This window comes from Rattus rattus, chromosome 6 (genome assembly GCF_011064425.1).
Source record: "Rattus rattus isolate New Zealand chromosome 6, Rrattus_CSIRO_v1, whole genome shotgun sequence".
Lineage (NCBI taxonomy): Eukaryota > Metazoa > Chordata > Mammalia > Rodentia > Muridae > Rattus > Rattus rattus.
In genome coordinates, this window is record NC_046159.1 from 150,229,186 (window position 1) to 150,247,619 (window position 18,434).

At 45.3% G+C, this 18,434-nt stretch overlaps 1 protein-coding gene across 2 annotated transcripts in view; it reads right to left on the reverse strand.

Annotated features, from left to right (window-relative positions):
• Rsbn1l (round spermatid basic protein 1 like) overlaps positions 1-18,154 on the reverse strand; it is a 58,072-nt gene extending 39,918 nt beyond the window's left edge. Inside the window, exon 1 of one of the 2 annotated variants that reach the window (XM_032907069.1) lies at positions 17,167-18,154. In XM_032907069.1, the coding sequence (XP_032762960.1) occupies positions 17,167-17,710 (544 nt within the window). In that variant the 5' untranslated portion in view covers positions 17,711-18,154. The remainder of the gene's footprint in view (positions 1-17,166) is intronic. The other variant, XM_032907068.1, reaches the window with a different exon arrangement.
• Positions 18,155-18,434: the final 280 nt, after the last annotated feature.

Here is an 18,434-nt window from a genome sequence, read left to right on the forward strand (position 1 = left end):
ATGCCATGACCCATACAATTAGTAAAAAGGGAGTTCTCTTAACAGGTTCACTAGTTGAAGAAACAGCTCAACAATAAGAGAATTTACTGCTCTTTCAAAGGACCAAAGCTCAAATTCCCAGTACCCACATGGTAGCTCACAACAGTCTGTAACCCCAGTTCCAGAGGACCCCACAAACATGGTGTGAGTGTGTGTGTGTGTGTGTGTGTGTGTGTGTGTGTGCGCACATGCGCGCGCATGCAGGGAAAATATTCATACACATAAAGTAAAATACATAGATGTGAAAGAAAAACCTAAAAGGCTCATTAGAATTTATAAATTTTAGCTATTATACATTTTTTGGGGGGGGTTCTTTTTTTCGGAGTTGGGGACCGAACCCAGGGCCTTGCGCTTCCTAGGCAAGCGCTCTAACCACTGAGCTAAATCCCCAACCCCGCTATTATACATTTTTGAAGCAAAAAGTCAAATAGGCTTCACATTATCAGTTTTAACTATCCTGGATATAAGCCTTAAGTCAAGACCATCACAATGAAGTTTATGAAATCAACTGATCTGAGCAACCACACAGAAATCTCCCTATCCCTCCCACATCCAGCCAAGAATAATACATTGTTGGAAATAGATCAGAGAGCAAGCTGGAAACAGAAGGAAAAGAAAATGAAGAAGCAAAATAAATAGTGGATATGCAGAATGGAAACAAGATTAACGAAAAAGTAGACAATGAAGGAGACAAAAGGTCCTGAAGAAAGAACTCTAGGAGCAGCGAGTAGGGCAAAGACGATCTCTCACAGCCTCTCCCTGGCACATAACTAAGAAAGTTACCGACCCCCAGCAGGTCGGCCCTTCTTCAGAGGACCTCTGCTAAACATTGGCCTCTCCATCAAATTTTCTTGCTGTATTTCAGTGATATTGTAATATACCAACCTAATTCTCACACTCCTGTCATCCAAACCTGGGCATCCCTCTAGAGTCTGTCTTAGGTATCTTTCCTATATGTCCTGCAACTTACATGATTATCGCTAAGTAAGTGAATCTCCAGATCTGCCTAGCCAGTCTCTGCCAAACGCCCACCTTCACTCCTCATATTTTTTGGTGTGAGCCTATCCTTTAATGGCTGAGCTACCTCTCCAGCCCCAACTTTCACTCCTTAAGAAATACTTATAACCAACTTGTCATCTTTCATTCTCTTTCTTGGAAAAGTGTGAAGGGAGGAACAATGGTAAAAGTGCATATGGCATGAAGGCAGAGGACAGTTAGTGTGGGAAAAGGAGGCATCAAGGGGGAGAAGCAACAAAATTGGATGTATGAAAATAACCTAACAAAAGCCTTTTAATAAGCCTGCTTATTAATTTTTAAAAAGCTGAAACTATGAGTGTCTCAAGGAGGCAACACATTAAACCTCATCAAAATAGACATATCACTCTCTATTGCTTAAAACAAATCAAACAAATCCAACTTGCTTCTGTCTACCTAAATTTAAAAAAATGCCATTGGTGTTAGCAGGTCCCAGAGATCCCACTCTAGGGATTGGTGAAGGTCCAGGCTTGGGAAAATAGGGTCTAGCTATGTTTCACAGACTAGCAGAGAGGGCGGGGCCATGATAAGTAGGAGACTTCCAGAAATTTCTTTATTCTCCCTTATACTCTTTGAAAGACTGTCAGTAGAGAATGGCTGTCATTTTCTTCCCACTATCCCTCCACGTGAACACTGGTTTTGCACAGGAAGAAGCGTTACTGAATGTGTCTCACCCAGCTCAGAGCAGCCTTAGGATGGCAGCGGGCTGTTAGAGAAGATGGGAAGGAAAGGAGGACAGTAGACTGGGCAGAGGTTTGCTTACATGGCATGGAAAAGGCAAGCAAAGGGAAGGCTGTCCTTCCAGATGAGGCCCGGCTCCCTTAGAAACTCACTGTTTTCTCTGCATTTTTAGTTCTCGTGCACTAGCATGCCACTCAAGAATGTCTGTAGTCAATACACACACACAAATGCCTTTCCTTTCACTACCCACCAGTATCATCCCAGGCTGATTCCTCAGTCAAATGTGAGAGCTCAACATTTCTGTAATTATACTTAGAATGCCTTTGCTCAACCCATCTCCACCTGCCAAAATCAGACACTCCTTTTGCAAGAATTTCTTGATCTCTACCAATTGGAAATGATCTTATCTTCCTCCTGTTATAATTTGATCTCTCCCTCCCTTGTTCCTCTTTCATGTCTATGTGCTTGAATTAAAAAAAAAAAAAGAAAGAAAAAGAAATAAAAGGACAGGACGCACCTAGGCGTGTGGGAGATGATTAACTGTACATAAGAGGGAGAACACAGCTATAAGCAGAGGTAGAGCTAGCTGGGAAAATAGAGTGCACATGACCAGCAGGCTGAGCTGGGCCATGTGAGAGGGGGAGGGGCCTGGGGAGAGCCAGGAGCCAAGATGACAAAAGGTAGCCAGGGCCAGCAAAATCAAGTGGCTGGGTTACATAGGAAGCAGAGTAGTTCAGGGCAGAGATGGGATATGCTCACCAAGATGACCCTGTAACAGGTAGGAACTGAGGGATGCTGGGAAACCTGGCAGCCAGTGTCCACTTTAATATGTTCTCATAGATGTTGGCATTCTGTCTAAGTTCCACCCCCACAGCTACCCGAGAACAGCCAGGTACGCTCCGCCCCACAGTTGCCTAGCAATAGCCAGCTGTGCCTGCTGCTTGCCCCCTCCTCTTTCTCTTTGTTCTCTTCTCTTCCCTGCTCTTCCCCTCTTCCCTGTTCCTTCTCTCTACTCCCCTTTTCCCCCCCACGTGCTCGTGGCCGGCCTTTCCTCTCCTCTCTTCTTCTTCTCTCATTAAACCTTCCACGTGGAACCATGTTGGCTTGGTGTGCTTTATCCCGGTGCAAGACTAAACCCCAACACTGGTCCTAACATTGGTGGCCCGTATGGGGAGATTGATCTCCCCATGCCTACATGGCCTGGTGCCTGACTGCGGGGGCGGAGGGTAGGCCTTTCCAACAGGTACCACTGTTAGCCTTTTGTTCCAGGTTCAAAGCCAGTCTGGTCTATACAGAGTAAGTTCCAAACAGCCAGGGTTACACAGAGAAACCTTGGGGACAGGGCATGGGGTGGGGGTGCACACGCTGAGACTGAACCGTCTAGCTCCATTCAAGGGATGCTGTAATCACTTGAGAGCTGTAAACTGATGGTGCTTCCCTGTTGATAAATGAGGGAACGTAGCATAATTACTCATAGAGCAATGACAACTTACACTGTTTGTAGTACTCCAAGTTCTCTTTTCACTTAGTATCTGAGGGCAGGAGAGCTGGTGCCAGAGGGATGAAGCAGAAGTTCAGACCACTTGATGCTCTTGCAGGGGGCCAAGGTTTAGTTCCCAGGATCCACAAGGCAACAAACCATGGAGCAGACCATTTCTAACTGCCATTCCAGGGGATCCAATCCCCACTCTGGTAGCCATAAGCACCAACATGCTGTACACACACACCTGTAAGCACTCACCCACAATTTGGGTTTTGTTAGCCTGACATAAATCTATACATATCTGGGAAAAAGGTATCTGAATTGAGAAAATGTCTCCATAAGTTTAGCCTGTAGGCAACCTGTGGACATTTTCTTAAAATAAGAGATTGATATGGGAGGGCCCAGCCATTGTAGGTTACAGGACACCTGGGCAGGTAGTCCCTGGCTAGAAGCCATGAGGAATAAGCAGCACTCCTCCACAGCTTCTACCTTGAGGTCCTGCCCTATCTTCTTTCAATGATGGACTATATGGTGAACTATAAGCTGAAATAAACCATCTCCTTTCTCATGTTGCTTCTGGTCAGGGTGTTTTAATGAAACAGAAACCCTAAGACACACACACATAAGAAAATAAATAAATAAATAAATAAATATAAAAACAAAGCAAAACAGTGAGGGAAAAGCAAACTTTTGAAACTAAGGCAGGTACAGATGCTAGGACTAAGAGGTCTTCAGTGTACTATAATGGAGTGGAAGCAGCTCAGACTTCAGAGTTAAACATATTCAAATTCAAATTCACGTCTGACAAGTAAGTGGTCATCAGACACAAGCAAGTTACTTAACTGTTGTATCTTTTTAGCCTCCTCTATAAAAGATAATGGCATTTGTCTTTTAATTTTTCTGAGGATTAAAGACAGCATATGCTATATTTCCTATTCCAACACTACACTTGATACTAATTAAAAGTTAGCTAACTAACAAATACAGCTACTATCATGAAGTTCTGACTGCAGAATTGTTTGGTTTTTTTAGACGGTTTCTCTATGTAGTCCCAGCTGTATTGGAACTCTCTCTGTAAACCAGTCTGGCCTCAAACTCACAAGAATCCACCTGCCTCTACCTCCCGAGTGCTGGGATTAAAGACATGCACCACTACTGCCTGGCCTGACAGAATTTTATTAGGAAGGCACCACATAACACAGCACAGAAACAACAGCCACAGGAACAAAGGACTGAATAGGAAAGTTGTATTTTATTTTATTTTATTTTAGGTTCTGAGGCCAGAAGAGGAGTCAATCCCCTAGGCCTGGAGTCACCACCTGTTGTGAGCTGCTGTGTGGGTTCACTGCTTTTAACTGCTGAGCTATCTCTCCAGCCCCAACAAGTTTGTCTCTAAATAAAAATCCTATTTCTGTTCTCAATATTCTAGAAAACTAAGACATGAAATAGTAAGACATTGTATGTTATATACAGGTTATAGAATGACTGATCATTTAATCTTAAATAGACTAAAAGGTTGTTATATTAATTGTGATTGATCAAGTAACTCCTGTATTTAAGGTCTACTTTACAAGGCAAACGATAACTAACACAGTTGTTTCTGATTAATGACGACAACATAAATGAAAGAATCAAACTATAACTAGAATTTTTTGGTTTTGAACAAATGTTTTGGGCCAGGGAAGATGTCTCAGCAGGTTACTATGCCTGTCCCCAAGCCTGATGACCTGAATTCAGTATCTGAGTACTGTGTGGTGAGAAAGACTCCTCTGTCCTACACACAAATACAAGAAAATGGAAGAATATAATAACTGGTTTTTTAAGTCTAGCATGGTAGTGCACAAGTTTAATACCATTCAAGAGAGAAAATCAGACAGAACTCTGTGAGTTCAAGGCCAGCCTGGACTACATAGCAAGTTCTAGGCCTGTCAGGGTTATATAGTGAGACTATGTTTTTTAAAAAAAAAAAAAAAAGTTTATTTAAAAACTGAAACACACAAACAAAGGCAAACATTCAAAAATAGCAAGAGTCTTATTTTCTCTCTACAGTATTTTATCATTCAGAACAAGCAGGCTCCACCCCACTCAAAACAGTCCTACAGATGGATGGGGATCTGGTGTAGGAGGGGCATCTTCAAAGACTTCCTGAAGATTTATCTAGCTAGGACTGACACCCACACCAACACCAACACCTTAGCATGCAGCCTCATCACACACCCTTGGAGAAGAGCATCACATGACAGGGCGGCCTGAAGCCTGCAGCGGCCCTGCTCTTAGCTCTGTAAGTAACACTGCCCACTCTTCTTGTGTCACAATGAATATGGAATGTGGGACTTTGCTGTTTCTTCTCTTGTAACAGCAACAAAGGTCAATGGAAACACGCACGCACGCTCGCTCGCACACACTCACAGCAGAGGGGGTGGAGGGGAGGGAAACAGACAGACAGACCAAGACAGAGGAGAGACAGAGAGACAGGGACAGAGAACCCATCCCCAGAAAATAAACTACACATACTTATCTTCTCTTGGGGGGTAAAACGGCTAGTCTGCACAGGCCTAACAACTTGACTTATTCTCCTGAACCCATGGTAGAAGAAAACCGACTCTCGAAAATTATCTTCTATCTCCAATGTTTGCTTAACACTTGCTCTCATGCACAATATTCTCTCTGTGTCTGTCTGTCTGTCTGTCTGTCTCTCTCTCTCTCTCTCTCTCTGTCTCTCACACACAAGAGAGTGGGCTTTCCCCCCTCCTTTTTTTAAAAGATTTATTTATTTAATATATATGAGTACACTATAGCTGTCTTCAGACACACCAGAAGAGGGTATTGGATCCTATTACTGATGGCTGTGAGCCACCATGTGGTTGCTGGGAATTGAACTCAGGACCTCTGGAAGAGCAGTCAGTGCTCTTAACCACTGAGCCATCTCCCCAACCCAAGCTTTTTTCTTAATTGTATGTCTGTCTTCCCTTTCTTGTTTCCTTTTGACAGGCTCTCATGTGGCCCAGGTTGGCCTGAACTCTTGATCATTTTATCTCTCCTTCCCAAGTGCTTGCAGATGTATGCTACTGCAACTCACTCAGAACTGCTGACACAAGTCAGCAATGCCCCTGTACGTTGTCTGAAGAGCCCACACCCAATTGGTAAGTAGGCAAGAGTAGCAGGGGACTTGGAGCTGAGTCTCTTCCCTGAGCCTAGAAAGCAACCTTCAGGGCCCCAGATTCTGCAATAAGTTGTGAATGTTTCTGTAGTGGGCATTGTCTGTGGTAACAATGTCTCCCCTCCTTTAAGCATCTGAAAGGGCAGCTCCAGAAAGACTGATTGGTTGCCCTGGAATAGGAGGAACTACTCTTGCGCCCATGGATAGCTCTGGATTTCTTGTAAGGATGGCAGGAAAACTACCTAAAGAAATGTTGATTTTTATTTTTAAAGAAAGTCCTTCAACTCGGCATAATGGTACACACCTTTAACCCCAGCACTCAGGAGACAATGGCAGATGGACCTCTGTGAATTCCAGGTCAGCCTTGTCTACGTAGTAAGTTCCAGGCCATCTGAAGCTACATAATAAGACCCTGTTTCAAACAACAACAAGAACAAAAAGACAGGGTCTGAATACATAGCCTTGGCTGGCCTGGAACTCAGAGAGGCCTCTCTGCCTCCTCTCTGCCTCCTCTCCACCGCCTCACCGAGCCTCTGTACCTTTGTGCCTGTGCCTGTGCCTGTGCCTCTGCCTCTGCCTCTGCCTCAAGTCCTGGGAGTAAAGGCATGTGCCACCAAGCCCAACAGATAATGAAATTTTGAAGAGACCCTCTGCTTGAAGAAAATGTGGCCCCCGATGATCGCTTTAAGAGTGCTCAAAAGTTCTTAATATATGATATGCTTCAGGATTGACAGGAACCAGACAGCTGCTGACCCCTATGGCAACACTGGTAGGAGGGTTTTATTCTGCAGGAATATACACTCTGATTCCAGCAAATTAAGTGTCCCTAATGGCACCCCTGCCAAAAGATGGTGAATTTGAGCTTGCAGCAACTAACATCAATCATGTTCTCCTCGCTGAAGCTCTCAGAGGACGGGGTTCAGTTCTCTATACTCTATAGTCGTAGCTCACAACTCTGAAACTCCACTGCCAGGGGTTGCAGGATGCTCTTCTGATCTCCACTGGTAGACACCACTTCTCTTGTAGGGCCCTTTTTCCATGATGAATTCAAAGGTTTTAGCCACAGTCCAGGCCCCTCTAGAATCAAGATGAAGCTGCTGGGTGTCTTGAACCAGTCTGGGAACCTAACGAATGACACCAGGGACACTCGAGCTTACGCTCTTCGGCAGGACTATTCCCACAAGCACTCGGATGACACTGGGCAGCTGTTCCCAGCTGGGAATCCAGTCCTTTTCCATGTGTCTGATAGCCATTGATTGGCAAACTGCCCACAACAAGGGTGTCTGAGAAGACAAGAGCCAAAGCCACACCCAGACGACTGCCAGCCTGGTACTGAGACTTCAGTGACGCTTCCTCTTCGCTGCACCCAGCTAGGGGTGTACACATCACCAAAGGGTAAGTCCAGGTTCCTGGGCATAAGGGTAGCGTGGAGACCAGCAGCACGAGGCACAGGGCTATGGCAGTAGCTGTAGCTCTGGCTGTAATGGGAGATCACGCCAGCAAAGCTGTGCTAAGCAGTGAGGTGAGCCCTTCACACAGCCCTAAGGGCAGCACTGGAGACAAGCTCTGGTGGCTGTGGCTTGTGTTGGTAGCACCTACAACTAACTGGTCTTCAGTACTGTCAATATCTCTCCTACACTTTCACCCAGTCCATCACACGTTTTACCAATTCATTTTTCCTAAATTATCAATCCGAATATATTCTCAAAAACAACAAAAACCCACCTTGTTAATGTCCAGAAAATGAAGTAAACTCCTATACTGGCAAAAAGGGAGTGTGAGACTTTCACCTACCACGCTGCCATCCTATCTCCCCACTGAGCACAAAAGTGTCCCCCTCGGGGCTGGTGAGATAGTTAAGCATGTGGTATGAATGGGAAGCAGCTCCATTAGGCTGGGTCCCAGTTGGTGGCACTGCGTGGGCACTGTTGGGGAGGTGTGCAACACTGCCAGAGGAAATAGGTCACTGGGGGAAGTGTGAGAGTTCACAGCCTTGCTCCACTTCCGGCTCTCTGTTCTGTGCTGTGGTCCTAGATGAGTGTGCTCAGCTGCCTGCTCTTGCAGCCAGGCCTGCGGCCTGCTGCCCTGCTTTCCTGCAGGAATGGACTCTATCCCTCCAGACCACAGGTTAAACTCTTTTTCCCCATGAGTTACCCCGGTCATGGTGCTCTATTTATCACAGTAAGAGAAAGGTACACAGGGGGTAAGGCACTTGCTACCAAGTCCATCAACCTTAGTGCACTCCCAGTACCCAATGTTGGAAGAGAACTGACTACAGGAAGTTGTTCCCGATCTCTACACACACACACCACGGCACAACCCCCAACCCCATGCACACACACATACAAAATAAATAACAAACACTTGTAAACCATCAATCTTATCCAAGCAGCTTTACTCACAGACCACTGAATATTCCATACACATTAATTTTCCTATCTTTTTTTTGCATAAGTGTATGTGTGCATACTGGGGAACAGGGGTGCCAGAAGGGGCATTGGATCTCCTGGAACTGGAGTCACAGGAAGTTATAAGCTTCACAGTGTGAGTGCTGGGAATGGAACTTAAGTCCTCTTCAAGAGTAGCGAGTGCTCTTAACCACAGAGCCATCCCTTGGCCCCCCCTTACTCCTTTTCAATCATCCCCATCCCCATTCTCACCCCCCACTCAACCCCATCCTCATCCCCAAAGTCTCTCGATCATCGCCATTTACCTAAACCCGTGGGTTTTCCAAAGCCCAATCTCCTGACGGGCAAATAATCTCACAAACCAACAGTGGGTCTGGTTAAAGATCTAAAACAAAATTAATACAACTTCCTTAGTAGTTTAGAGCTGCAAGTCTGAAACCTAGACATATATTCATTTCATGGTTATTTTCCTAGAATACTCATTTCATGGTTACATTTTATAGACCTCTACCCACTATCTATAAAAGATTAATATCTAACTGCATTTAAAAAGTTATAAAAGACAAAGCTACAGGTAAAATGCTGACAACAGTTCCCTAAATGTTGGTTCCTGGGTGACTGTCATTCTCTTCTCAAGATTCATATCGTAGCTCCAGTGGTAACTGAGGACACAGTGCATCATCAATCACGATCCATCACAAACTTACCTGACAGCATTCACTCCTTCTCGGGTCTTCATTATTTTCAGACAGGAAGAGTGAGTAGGAGTCAATATTTATTATTACTTTTGTTTTGTGGTTTTTTGAGACAGGGTTTCTCTGTGTAGCCCCGGTAGTCCTGGAACTCACTCTGTAGACCAGGCTGGTCACTCTATAGACTAGGCTGGCCTCAAACTCAGAGATCTACCTGCCTCTGCCTCCCCTTGTAATAGAATTAAAGACGTGTGCCACCATGTCTGGGTATATTTGGTACCTTTACGATACAATATTCACCAGTAATTCACAAGAAAACAAGTCTAGTGCAACTGCTTCCCAGAATACTGTTCCACAAGACAAAGCAATGGAAAGGGGTCTGAATTAAATACAGCACAACTGAAACAATAGCATGCATGATTATACCCAGAATATAGTTTTCTTCTATATTAATTTTTCATTATAAAATCTTAAATATTTTTTAAATCTATAGTTCAAAAACATAAAATGTGTGCCATAAGGACCGGCATATGCTTGAAAATGAAGTGGTTGGAAATTACAAAGTAGTTTAGTGGGTAAGAAACACATTTTTACCTTCTCTACTACACAAGATTCTGAAAGATATATTTCCATAATTACTTATTTTTATTAACAAAGAACATTTATTTTTAATATACTATTTCGAACAGTTCATCTATTATGTGAAAGGGATAAAACTGAGAATCAATTAACTTAAATCAATCAACTTAAAGCCTCTGAAACATTCTCTCAGAAAGCTAGTATAGGGTGTCAAGGTGGCCCAGCAGGTAAAGACGCTTTCCCACAAAGCTCAAACCCTGGGACCTACACAGTGAATGGAACACAGGCTCCTTCCTGAAAGCTGCCCTCTAACCTGCACACACACACACGCACACACACACACACACACACACACACACACATTGTGGCACAAGCATACACTTCCAAAAACATACACAAAAATGAACAAATACTTTTTTAAATTTTTTAAACAAAAGCTAGACCATGACAATGTCTATACTAATGCATACACGGAGCTTGCAGACACCAGGAGCGCAGGTCTATCAGTGCTACGGACACCAGGACGTCACAACAACCAGTGCATTTGGTGACCCTGAAAGACTTCAATATATTACACAGACAAATCTCATCCCTTAAGAATATCTTCAATGAAAACCAACAAACAGGAGTGGAGCTGCAGTGACAATGTTAAGATGTTGAGCTCAGGGCTGGAGAGATGGCTCAGTGGTTAAGAGCACTGACTGCGCTTCCAGAGGTCCTGAGTTCAAATCCCAGCAACCACATGGTGGCTCACAGCCATCTATAATGAGATCTGATGCCCTCTTCTGGTGTGTCTGAAGACAGCCACAGTGTACTTATATATAATAAATAAATCTTTAAAAAAAAAAAAAGCTGTTGAGCTCAGTGGTTGTTCAGAGGACCTAGTTGGCGGCTCCCACTGTCTGTAATTCCAGTCCCAGAATCATGACGTCTTCTGGCTTCTGGGGATACCGGGCACACACCTGGTTCAGACATACATGCAGACAAAACACCCGCACATACTAAACCGGGCACACACCTGGTTCAGACATACATGCAGACAAAACACCCGCACATACTAAACCGGGCACACACCTGGTTCAGACATACATGCAGACAAAACACCCGCACATACTAAACCGGGCACACACCTGGTTCAGACATACATGCAGACAAAACACCCGCACATACTAAATAAATAAGGAACCTCTACATTTTCATAAACAAGGTCTACAAAAGGTCAGGCTCACATCCTTCCCGTGAACAGCCTGTGACAAGAGAACATCCCCACATCACAAATGCGATCTTAGCCATCATCGTTTTCAGGAAAACGAAGGCAAATAGAGCTACAGTAAGTGAATTAAGCGAGTCTTAAAAAGACAAATAGCATATACATGTGGCTCCTGGGTTTTACTTATATAGCTAAAACTGTAAACGTATATGTGACATAAAAGTAAAAGTAAAACTATCTAAGGGAAGGGACTAACAAAGGACAAGGGAGGATGATGAGCATAACGTCACAGAACATACTTGTACAAAAATCCCCACGACCATTTAAAAATATGTGTGCATAGACTCAAAAAGAATTAAATACTTGACCAATGGTATATACAAAAAAGAACAAATCAAAATAAGGCTAAAATTCAGTATCTCCTCTAAAAATACACTTAGCCAATAGAAAGGAAAAAGAGAAGCATGCAGACCACCTGTGGTGCAGACGACAGTAACTGTAACCTGGAGCATAGGGCATAAAACAAAGGTGGACGCTTTGGCATAGGAGAACCGAGAATTGATGGCAGGCTTGTTTTCAGTACTAGGTTTGAACCTGGAGCTCTTGTCCACACCAGGCAAGCACTCCACCACTGCCGTCTACCCCAGCTTGGTAAGGATACTCTTCTATACCATCCATATGATGGACATGAAGGCAGCAGGAGAAGGCCAAATGCACAGGTGCAAACTCCCTAACAAACTTGCAACCAGAAAGGCTGCAGGCTCAGGCACTCCCGAGACGAGGGTGGAGAATGAAAACGGAAACTGGTGAATTCTCAAACAACTAGCCGGACCTGCAGCTTCCCTCTCGCACCCATCACTGGGACCCTACCACCTAAACTTACCTCTGAGAGGTGCTCCTTCCAGCTGACTGGATCTAGAGACTGGCCATCTGTGAGGGAAGAGTCATAACCAAGTGAGCCTGGGGCCTTCTAGGAAGAAAAGGAGCCAGTGCCTCCTTCCCCGCCTCACGAAAACCAAGGCCTGAGAAAGGCATGTGGGCACACAGTAGAGAAGGCAGACATCTGCAGACAGGAAGTGACCTTTCCAGAACTCAACCACGTGGGAACTGATCTCATGCTTCCGGCTTCCACAACTGTGAAGAAATTAGCCTCAGCACCCTAGGCTACAGTCTAGGATACTTTGCTCCAACATCACGGTGAGTAAGATACCATCCTGTCCAGCATCTCACCCAAAGGAGACAAAAAATGAAGCTTAGTCTGAAGAAGCTTAGCGTGCTTAACCCAGAAAAATCAAAACAGATAAAGCCATGAGCTCAGTCAGTTAAGCCCTGCCCATGCATGCTCAGGAGCAGTCAGTGAATCTTGGTAATGTTCTCCTAAATATGAAAGAACTACTAAAAATAACGCAGACTTGAGGACAGCCTCCAAATAAATGAGACCAAAACAAACAAAAATGGTTAGAAGAACCAAAAGCAAGACAGGAAACAGAGCATTGCAAACAAACTAATTGGCATCCCTGAAAAACACTGAGCCCATTTTAAAGAGAAAAAAAATATCACAAGGGTTTAAACCTTTCCATTGTTGTTCAAAGCTAACCATTTTAAAACTAGTGAAAAGGACTGAAATACCTCAAAACAGAATAGACAACTTTTTAAGGATTAGTTCCCTTTAACATCAACTTCAGAAGGCAGATAATAACCCTCTTCAAACTTTCCAGAGCCAACAGCTTGAGAAAAACCTCTCAACAGATAAGCAGCTAAGTGTGGGGGTAAAAGTAGAATCCAAAACCATACAGTTTCTATATACTCCTCAAACACTGCTAGGAGAATAAACAAACAGAGTCAACTAAAAGGCATGCGATGCAGAAAAACAAGCACAGCAGCAAGGAGAGGACATCCGGGTGTCCACGAGCTCCAGTCAGGTAGGCAGTTTAGCAGCAGGCAGTTAGGAAGGTGGTGCAGGAGGCACTGCCATTTACCTTGCTGATTTATCAACATGGGAACTGTACTGTGAGCTGCTGGAGCACACAGAGAGCCTGGGGAGGAGGGGTGAACATACAAACGGTCATCCCGACTCAGTACTGGTGAACTGCTATTGCTCGGCAGTGCCAATCGTGATCAACACTCTAACTCAGGCTGCTCGCCCAAGAGGACCTGAGTTCAAATGCCCAGCACCTACGTAAAAAGCCAGGCATGGCTGAGTGTACTGTAACCCTGTATTAGGGGACAGAGACAGGTGGCTCCCTCGAGTACTGAGGCCTGTCACCTTGGCCACAGTTCAATGAGTACCAGTCTCAAGGCACTAAGACAGGGAACCATAGAAGCCCAAAACCCTGCTCTGGCCTCTACATAGGCATGCACAAGAATGCACCATGCAAATGCACGACACACACTAATGACACACACGCCACACACTCACAACACATACACACAGAAAATATTCATTACTGAAATATATGGAAGTGAATGATACCTTCAGTGTGGCACCTTTTCTTTTAAAGGCAGTAGTCTCACTAGATCGCTCAGGCCGGCCTACACCTCCAAATCCTCGTGCTCCCTGTTAAGTGCTCAGACTACAGGCATGAGTCACCACGCCCAGTTCTACACTTTTCAAACCAAACCTTACTTGGTGTTATAGAAAAATGTACTAGCTCGTCTGCTTACTTTGTAATTTTGAAAACCCAGTCAGAAGCCAGGGGACACACCAGGCAGAGGCAAGCAGATTGATGAGTTCGAGGCCAGCCTGGTCTGAAGAGTGAGTTCTGAGACAGCCAGGGCCACAAGTCTACACAGAAAACCTTGTCTCAAAAGAAGAAAAAAAATCCAGTCAGGCATGGTGGCCCTTGTCTGCAGTCTCAGTAGTCAGGGTTCTTAGAAGGAGAACACAGCTGATTCAAGGCCAGCCTGAACTACACAACACTCTTTAATTTAAAACCCTAAAAAGTTCTATTTAGCAGCTACAGCTCTCAGCAGCAGGAGCTCTGGAGATTATAGGCGCATACCACATCCGCTCTGCACTCGGGGTGCCTGGACTAGGCACGTTTTCTATCTGCTGCTCATTTATCCCCACTTGCTCTAAAGGTGGCTTGCAACTGACCCACCTTTAACTTATTGGTGGGTTAAGAAAACAAATAAGGGAGGCTGGAGAGATGGCTCCAGTCAAGAGCACTGACTGCTCTTCCAGAGGTCCTGAGTTCAATTTCCAGCACCCACATGGTGGCTCCACATAATGGGATCCCATTCCTCTTCTAGTGTGTCTGAAGACAGCTACAATGTACTCATATCCACAAAATAAATAGATCTTTAAAAAAAGAAAAGAAAAGAAGCTTCAGACTGAACGTTGTCTCGAATGTATGTTTATTTTATCTGAATGTTCTTTGTTAGGTTGATTGCCAATGGAAAGAAGATCTAAGCAGACGTAGGAGCTCACACCTGTAATCCCAACACTGAACAGCCTGAGACACAGGACTACAGGCTGAAGCCAGATTGGTCTACATGGTGAGTTGGCCAGCCAGAGCGACAAAGGGACACCCTGTCTCAAAACAACATAATAAATGAAACAAAGCACAAAGGCGGCCACTTCTAAGGATCCTTAAAACCCTATGTAAACAGAAGAGCAAGCGTTTAGGATGCAAAACTACAATCTACTTTTCCTAAAAGTCTTTACACCTGATTTCTGATACTGAGTCTGTTAAATCAATGAGCTATGGGTAATCAAGGGGTTACCCTGCTAAGACAGCAACTTTGAGAGTCATTTAAAAAGTATATACTTCAAACAATAATCACCTGGCCATCCATTCACGAAGATAACCCTGTTCTGTAAATCAGTACCTGCACACTTGAACTGCGCCTGCAGAACAAACGTACCTAAATCCTGTTATTTTGAATTCAGTTAAATCTCAACTCTAGAGTCCACCAAAATAATGAAAAGCTATCTGCTTTGATTTCATCTTTTCTCAATAAAATAAGTGTTTCTGTCCAAAAAATAAACGTATTTAAATAGTGAATATCTAGCCAGGTGTGGTGGCCCATGCCTTTAATCTCAGCACTCAGGAGGCAGGCATATCCTCCGAAGTCACCGTGGTCTATTATACATAGTGAGTTCTAGGACAACCAGGGCTATACAGAGAGACCCTCCCTGTCTGGAAGACAAAAGCCGTTAACATCTAATCATCCCATACAGGTCATGGGAAATATCTTCCCCACATCCTGACATAAAAACAATCACTGTTTATACTAAAGTAAGCTATACTACATTTATTGGAGGGCACACTTGTGTCACAGAGGACCTATGGAGATCAGAGGATACCATATGGGGAGTTGGTTCTCTCCATCTTGTGGGTCCTGGAAATTAAAGTCAGTTGGTCATGCTACACGGCAAATGCCTAAACCATCTCAACGTTCCCAAAAGGATTTTAAATGTTAATTTAAGACTGTAAAAACGTACCACTAACAGATATCTCATTATAAGTCATATAGATAGATAGATAGATCTCATAGTTTAGGCCAGTACTATTTCTTAAAATACTTATTTCTTTCCACCACTCAAAAACTCAAACAATGTAATACCTACACTCACTTCTGCAGAGAATCCAGGAAAAGCAAAAAAGAGCAGCTTACCCAGTAAGAATGATTCCAAACTGCATATGGACAGACTCTGCAGCATCTTCTAACTTAAATCTTATATTTAACCACTGCAACACAGAGATTTAAAATACTAACCACCTAGAACTCCTAAGCAGAAGGAACTACATTTCATCCTCAAAACATTCCAAGGCAACACTCTAAAAACCTAGGAGAGTGTTACTGTTACATTGGGAACAAGGGTACCACCCGACCATTGGATTGGCTTAGATGTAGAAACTATATAATCACATGTAGCATTCTTTTACGTCGTGAATGATGAACCCTTCTATTCAGGTTTTTCAAAATCTAAGACACCATTAGATCAGCAAGGGTACTGGCATTTCACTTGCATTCCAAAACAGAACAGAATACTTCACAACAATGTGTGACAATGACAACGTAGCCCCATGATCACCTAAAGATCTACTTTCCAATCCATCACTTTGTATTAGATCTCTACATATTCACAGATAACTAGAATGACCCCTTATTTTTAAAGAAATAACGAAAAGCATACTAGCTTACATTACAGAAGAAAACTGAAAAACAGTTGGGAAAACTCCCCATTTTTTTACAGAGAAACACTTTGGGGTCACTTGATCTGGCCATGAGACGTCAAAACATCTGATTTTATCATTTACTGCCCGAGGGGGAAAAAAGGGATATGGCCGAAAGCTTCTGAGGGGTAATAGTATTTAAAACAGGACCACTCAAAACACTTTAACAATATGGAGGGTGGGCACCTCAGAAGCCACACACTGGGTGCCCTGCGCACGACCTCATTTCCCTAATAGGGATGAAACAGTCTGGTCCCTGTGGTCCCCGGTAGCGTGCAGCTTCCGCCAATACACCCGACCACCCACTTTTTTCTTTTTTCTTTTTTTCCTTTGGACGGGATTTTCTGGCGTTAGCAGCTGCGTCGCAAACACGAATTTCCTGCGATCCCGCGCGATCCCTTCCGCAATCTTTAAAGACCTGTTCTCTTCTGCCTCCCTAGCCAAATACACCCAGGAGCGGGGTCCTCTAGACCCACTCCTTCGCGTCCTGCTGCGCGTTCACTGCAAGGCGAATCCGACATCGCAAACCAGTAGTTTCGGTCATCCCTCCAGCCGGCGACCGAAACTCCAGGCTCCATTTACTTCTGGCCCCGCGGCAGGCTGCAGCCTGGCCGCCCCGAGCCCGCTGCCTCCCGCTCCCCGCGTGCTGGCCCCCGCGGCCGCCGCCGCTGCTCCCCTCCCCCGCGCGGCACCCACCTCGCGGCAGCGGCTTCGCCTCGCCGTTCTCATCCCGGTCGGCGGCGCCGAGGCCGTGCCTCCGCTTCTCCTTCTCGCGCTTCTCCTTGGGTCTGCGCGGCTTGGCGGCAGCCGGCGGAGTGACGGGCGGGAGCAGGACGCGGTGAGGCTGAGCGTGCAGCAGCGAGGAAGCCACCAGCAGTTTGCGCGGCACCGGCTGAGACGAGGAAGCGGAGGCTGAGGAGACGCTCGGGCTCGCGGAGAAGGAGTAACAGCCCCGAGGGGTGGCCTGGGAGGAGGCGGCGGGGCGAGCCGCGAAGCTCCACGCCGCCGGGCTGCCGTAGCTCTGTGGCGACGGGGCGGCGGGCGGCTGCAGCTGCCCGCCGTTCCCGCCGCTGCCCCCCTCCCCGTTCACTCTCCGCGGCGCCTTCTTCTCCTCCGTGCGAACCTTCTTGGCGGACATAGAACCCGGTGACTCCCGCGAGGAAGGCTGTAGTTTGCCAAATGCCTCCTTCTCAGAGAGGACAGCCACGGGGCCACGGGCTGGGTTCGGCGGTTCCGCCATTTTGCGCTCCTGTTGTATTTACTCTCCGCCGCTCCCCGGAGCGGGGGCATGGGGCGGGGTCCCTAGGTCCAGGCCGAGCTCCCATTGGGCGCACTAAACTGAGGGATCCTTAAACAAACCAATCAAAGACGCGGACAGAAGCCGTCGGGGGTGGGATCACGGAGCGGACCTTCTTTGGAGGTCAGAGGTCTTTTCGGAGCGGCTGACAGAGGGGTTACCGAGGAGGGTCTTCCGACAGTCGCTCGGCAGCCCCCAATCTGCGAGGACCGAGGTAGCGCTGCTGTTCTCTCAAAGACTTTGCCTTGTTTGTACCGCTCTCTCTTTTTACCTTGAGGTGGCTTGGGTCCCTTCTTGCCTCTTCACGTTCTGAAAAGCGGGTTCTGGCGTTGCTCAAAATGGGAGGAAATTTGTGGAGAGTCCGATCAGCAAAGGTGTAAAGTTGCCTTATTTTGACTAAGGTCATAAAAGTCCGTGCTTTAAAAGAGAGTTTTCTGCAGAGCTGGAACTTGGACCACTTCCGATCATGAAGATAAAAATCACCCACCGTTTGGAGACTTTAAATTGAGCTTACATGCTAAAAGCTAAATTGAGTTTGAGTACTAAAGGTTTTCAATTGTAACTATTCTCTAAACTACACCGAGAAAAATCCGCTAGCTGTGTTAATAAATGCTTGCAAATCCAGTTAGATTTCTGTATTTCAGAGTTAGCACTCTGAAACTTCGCC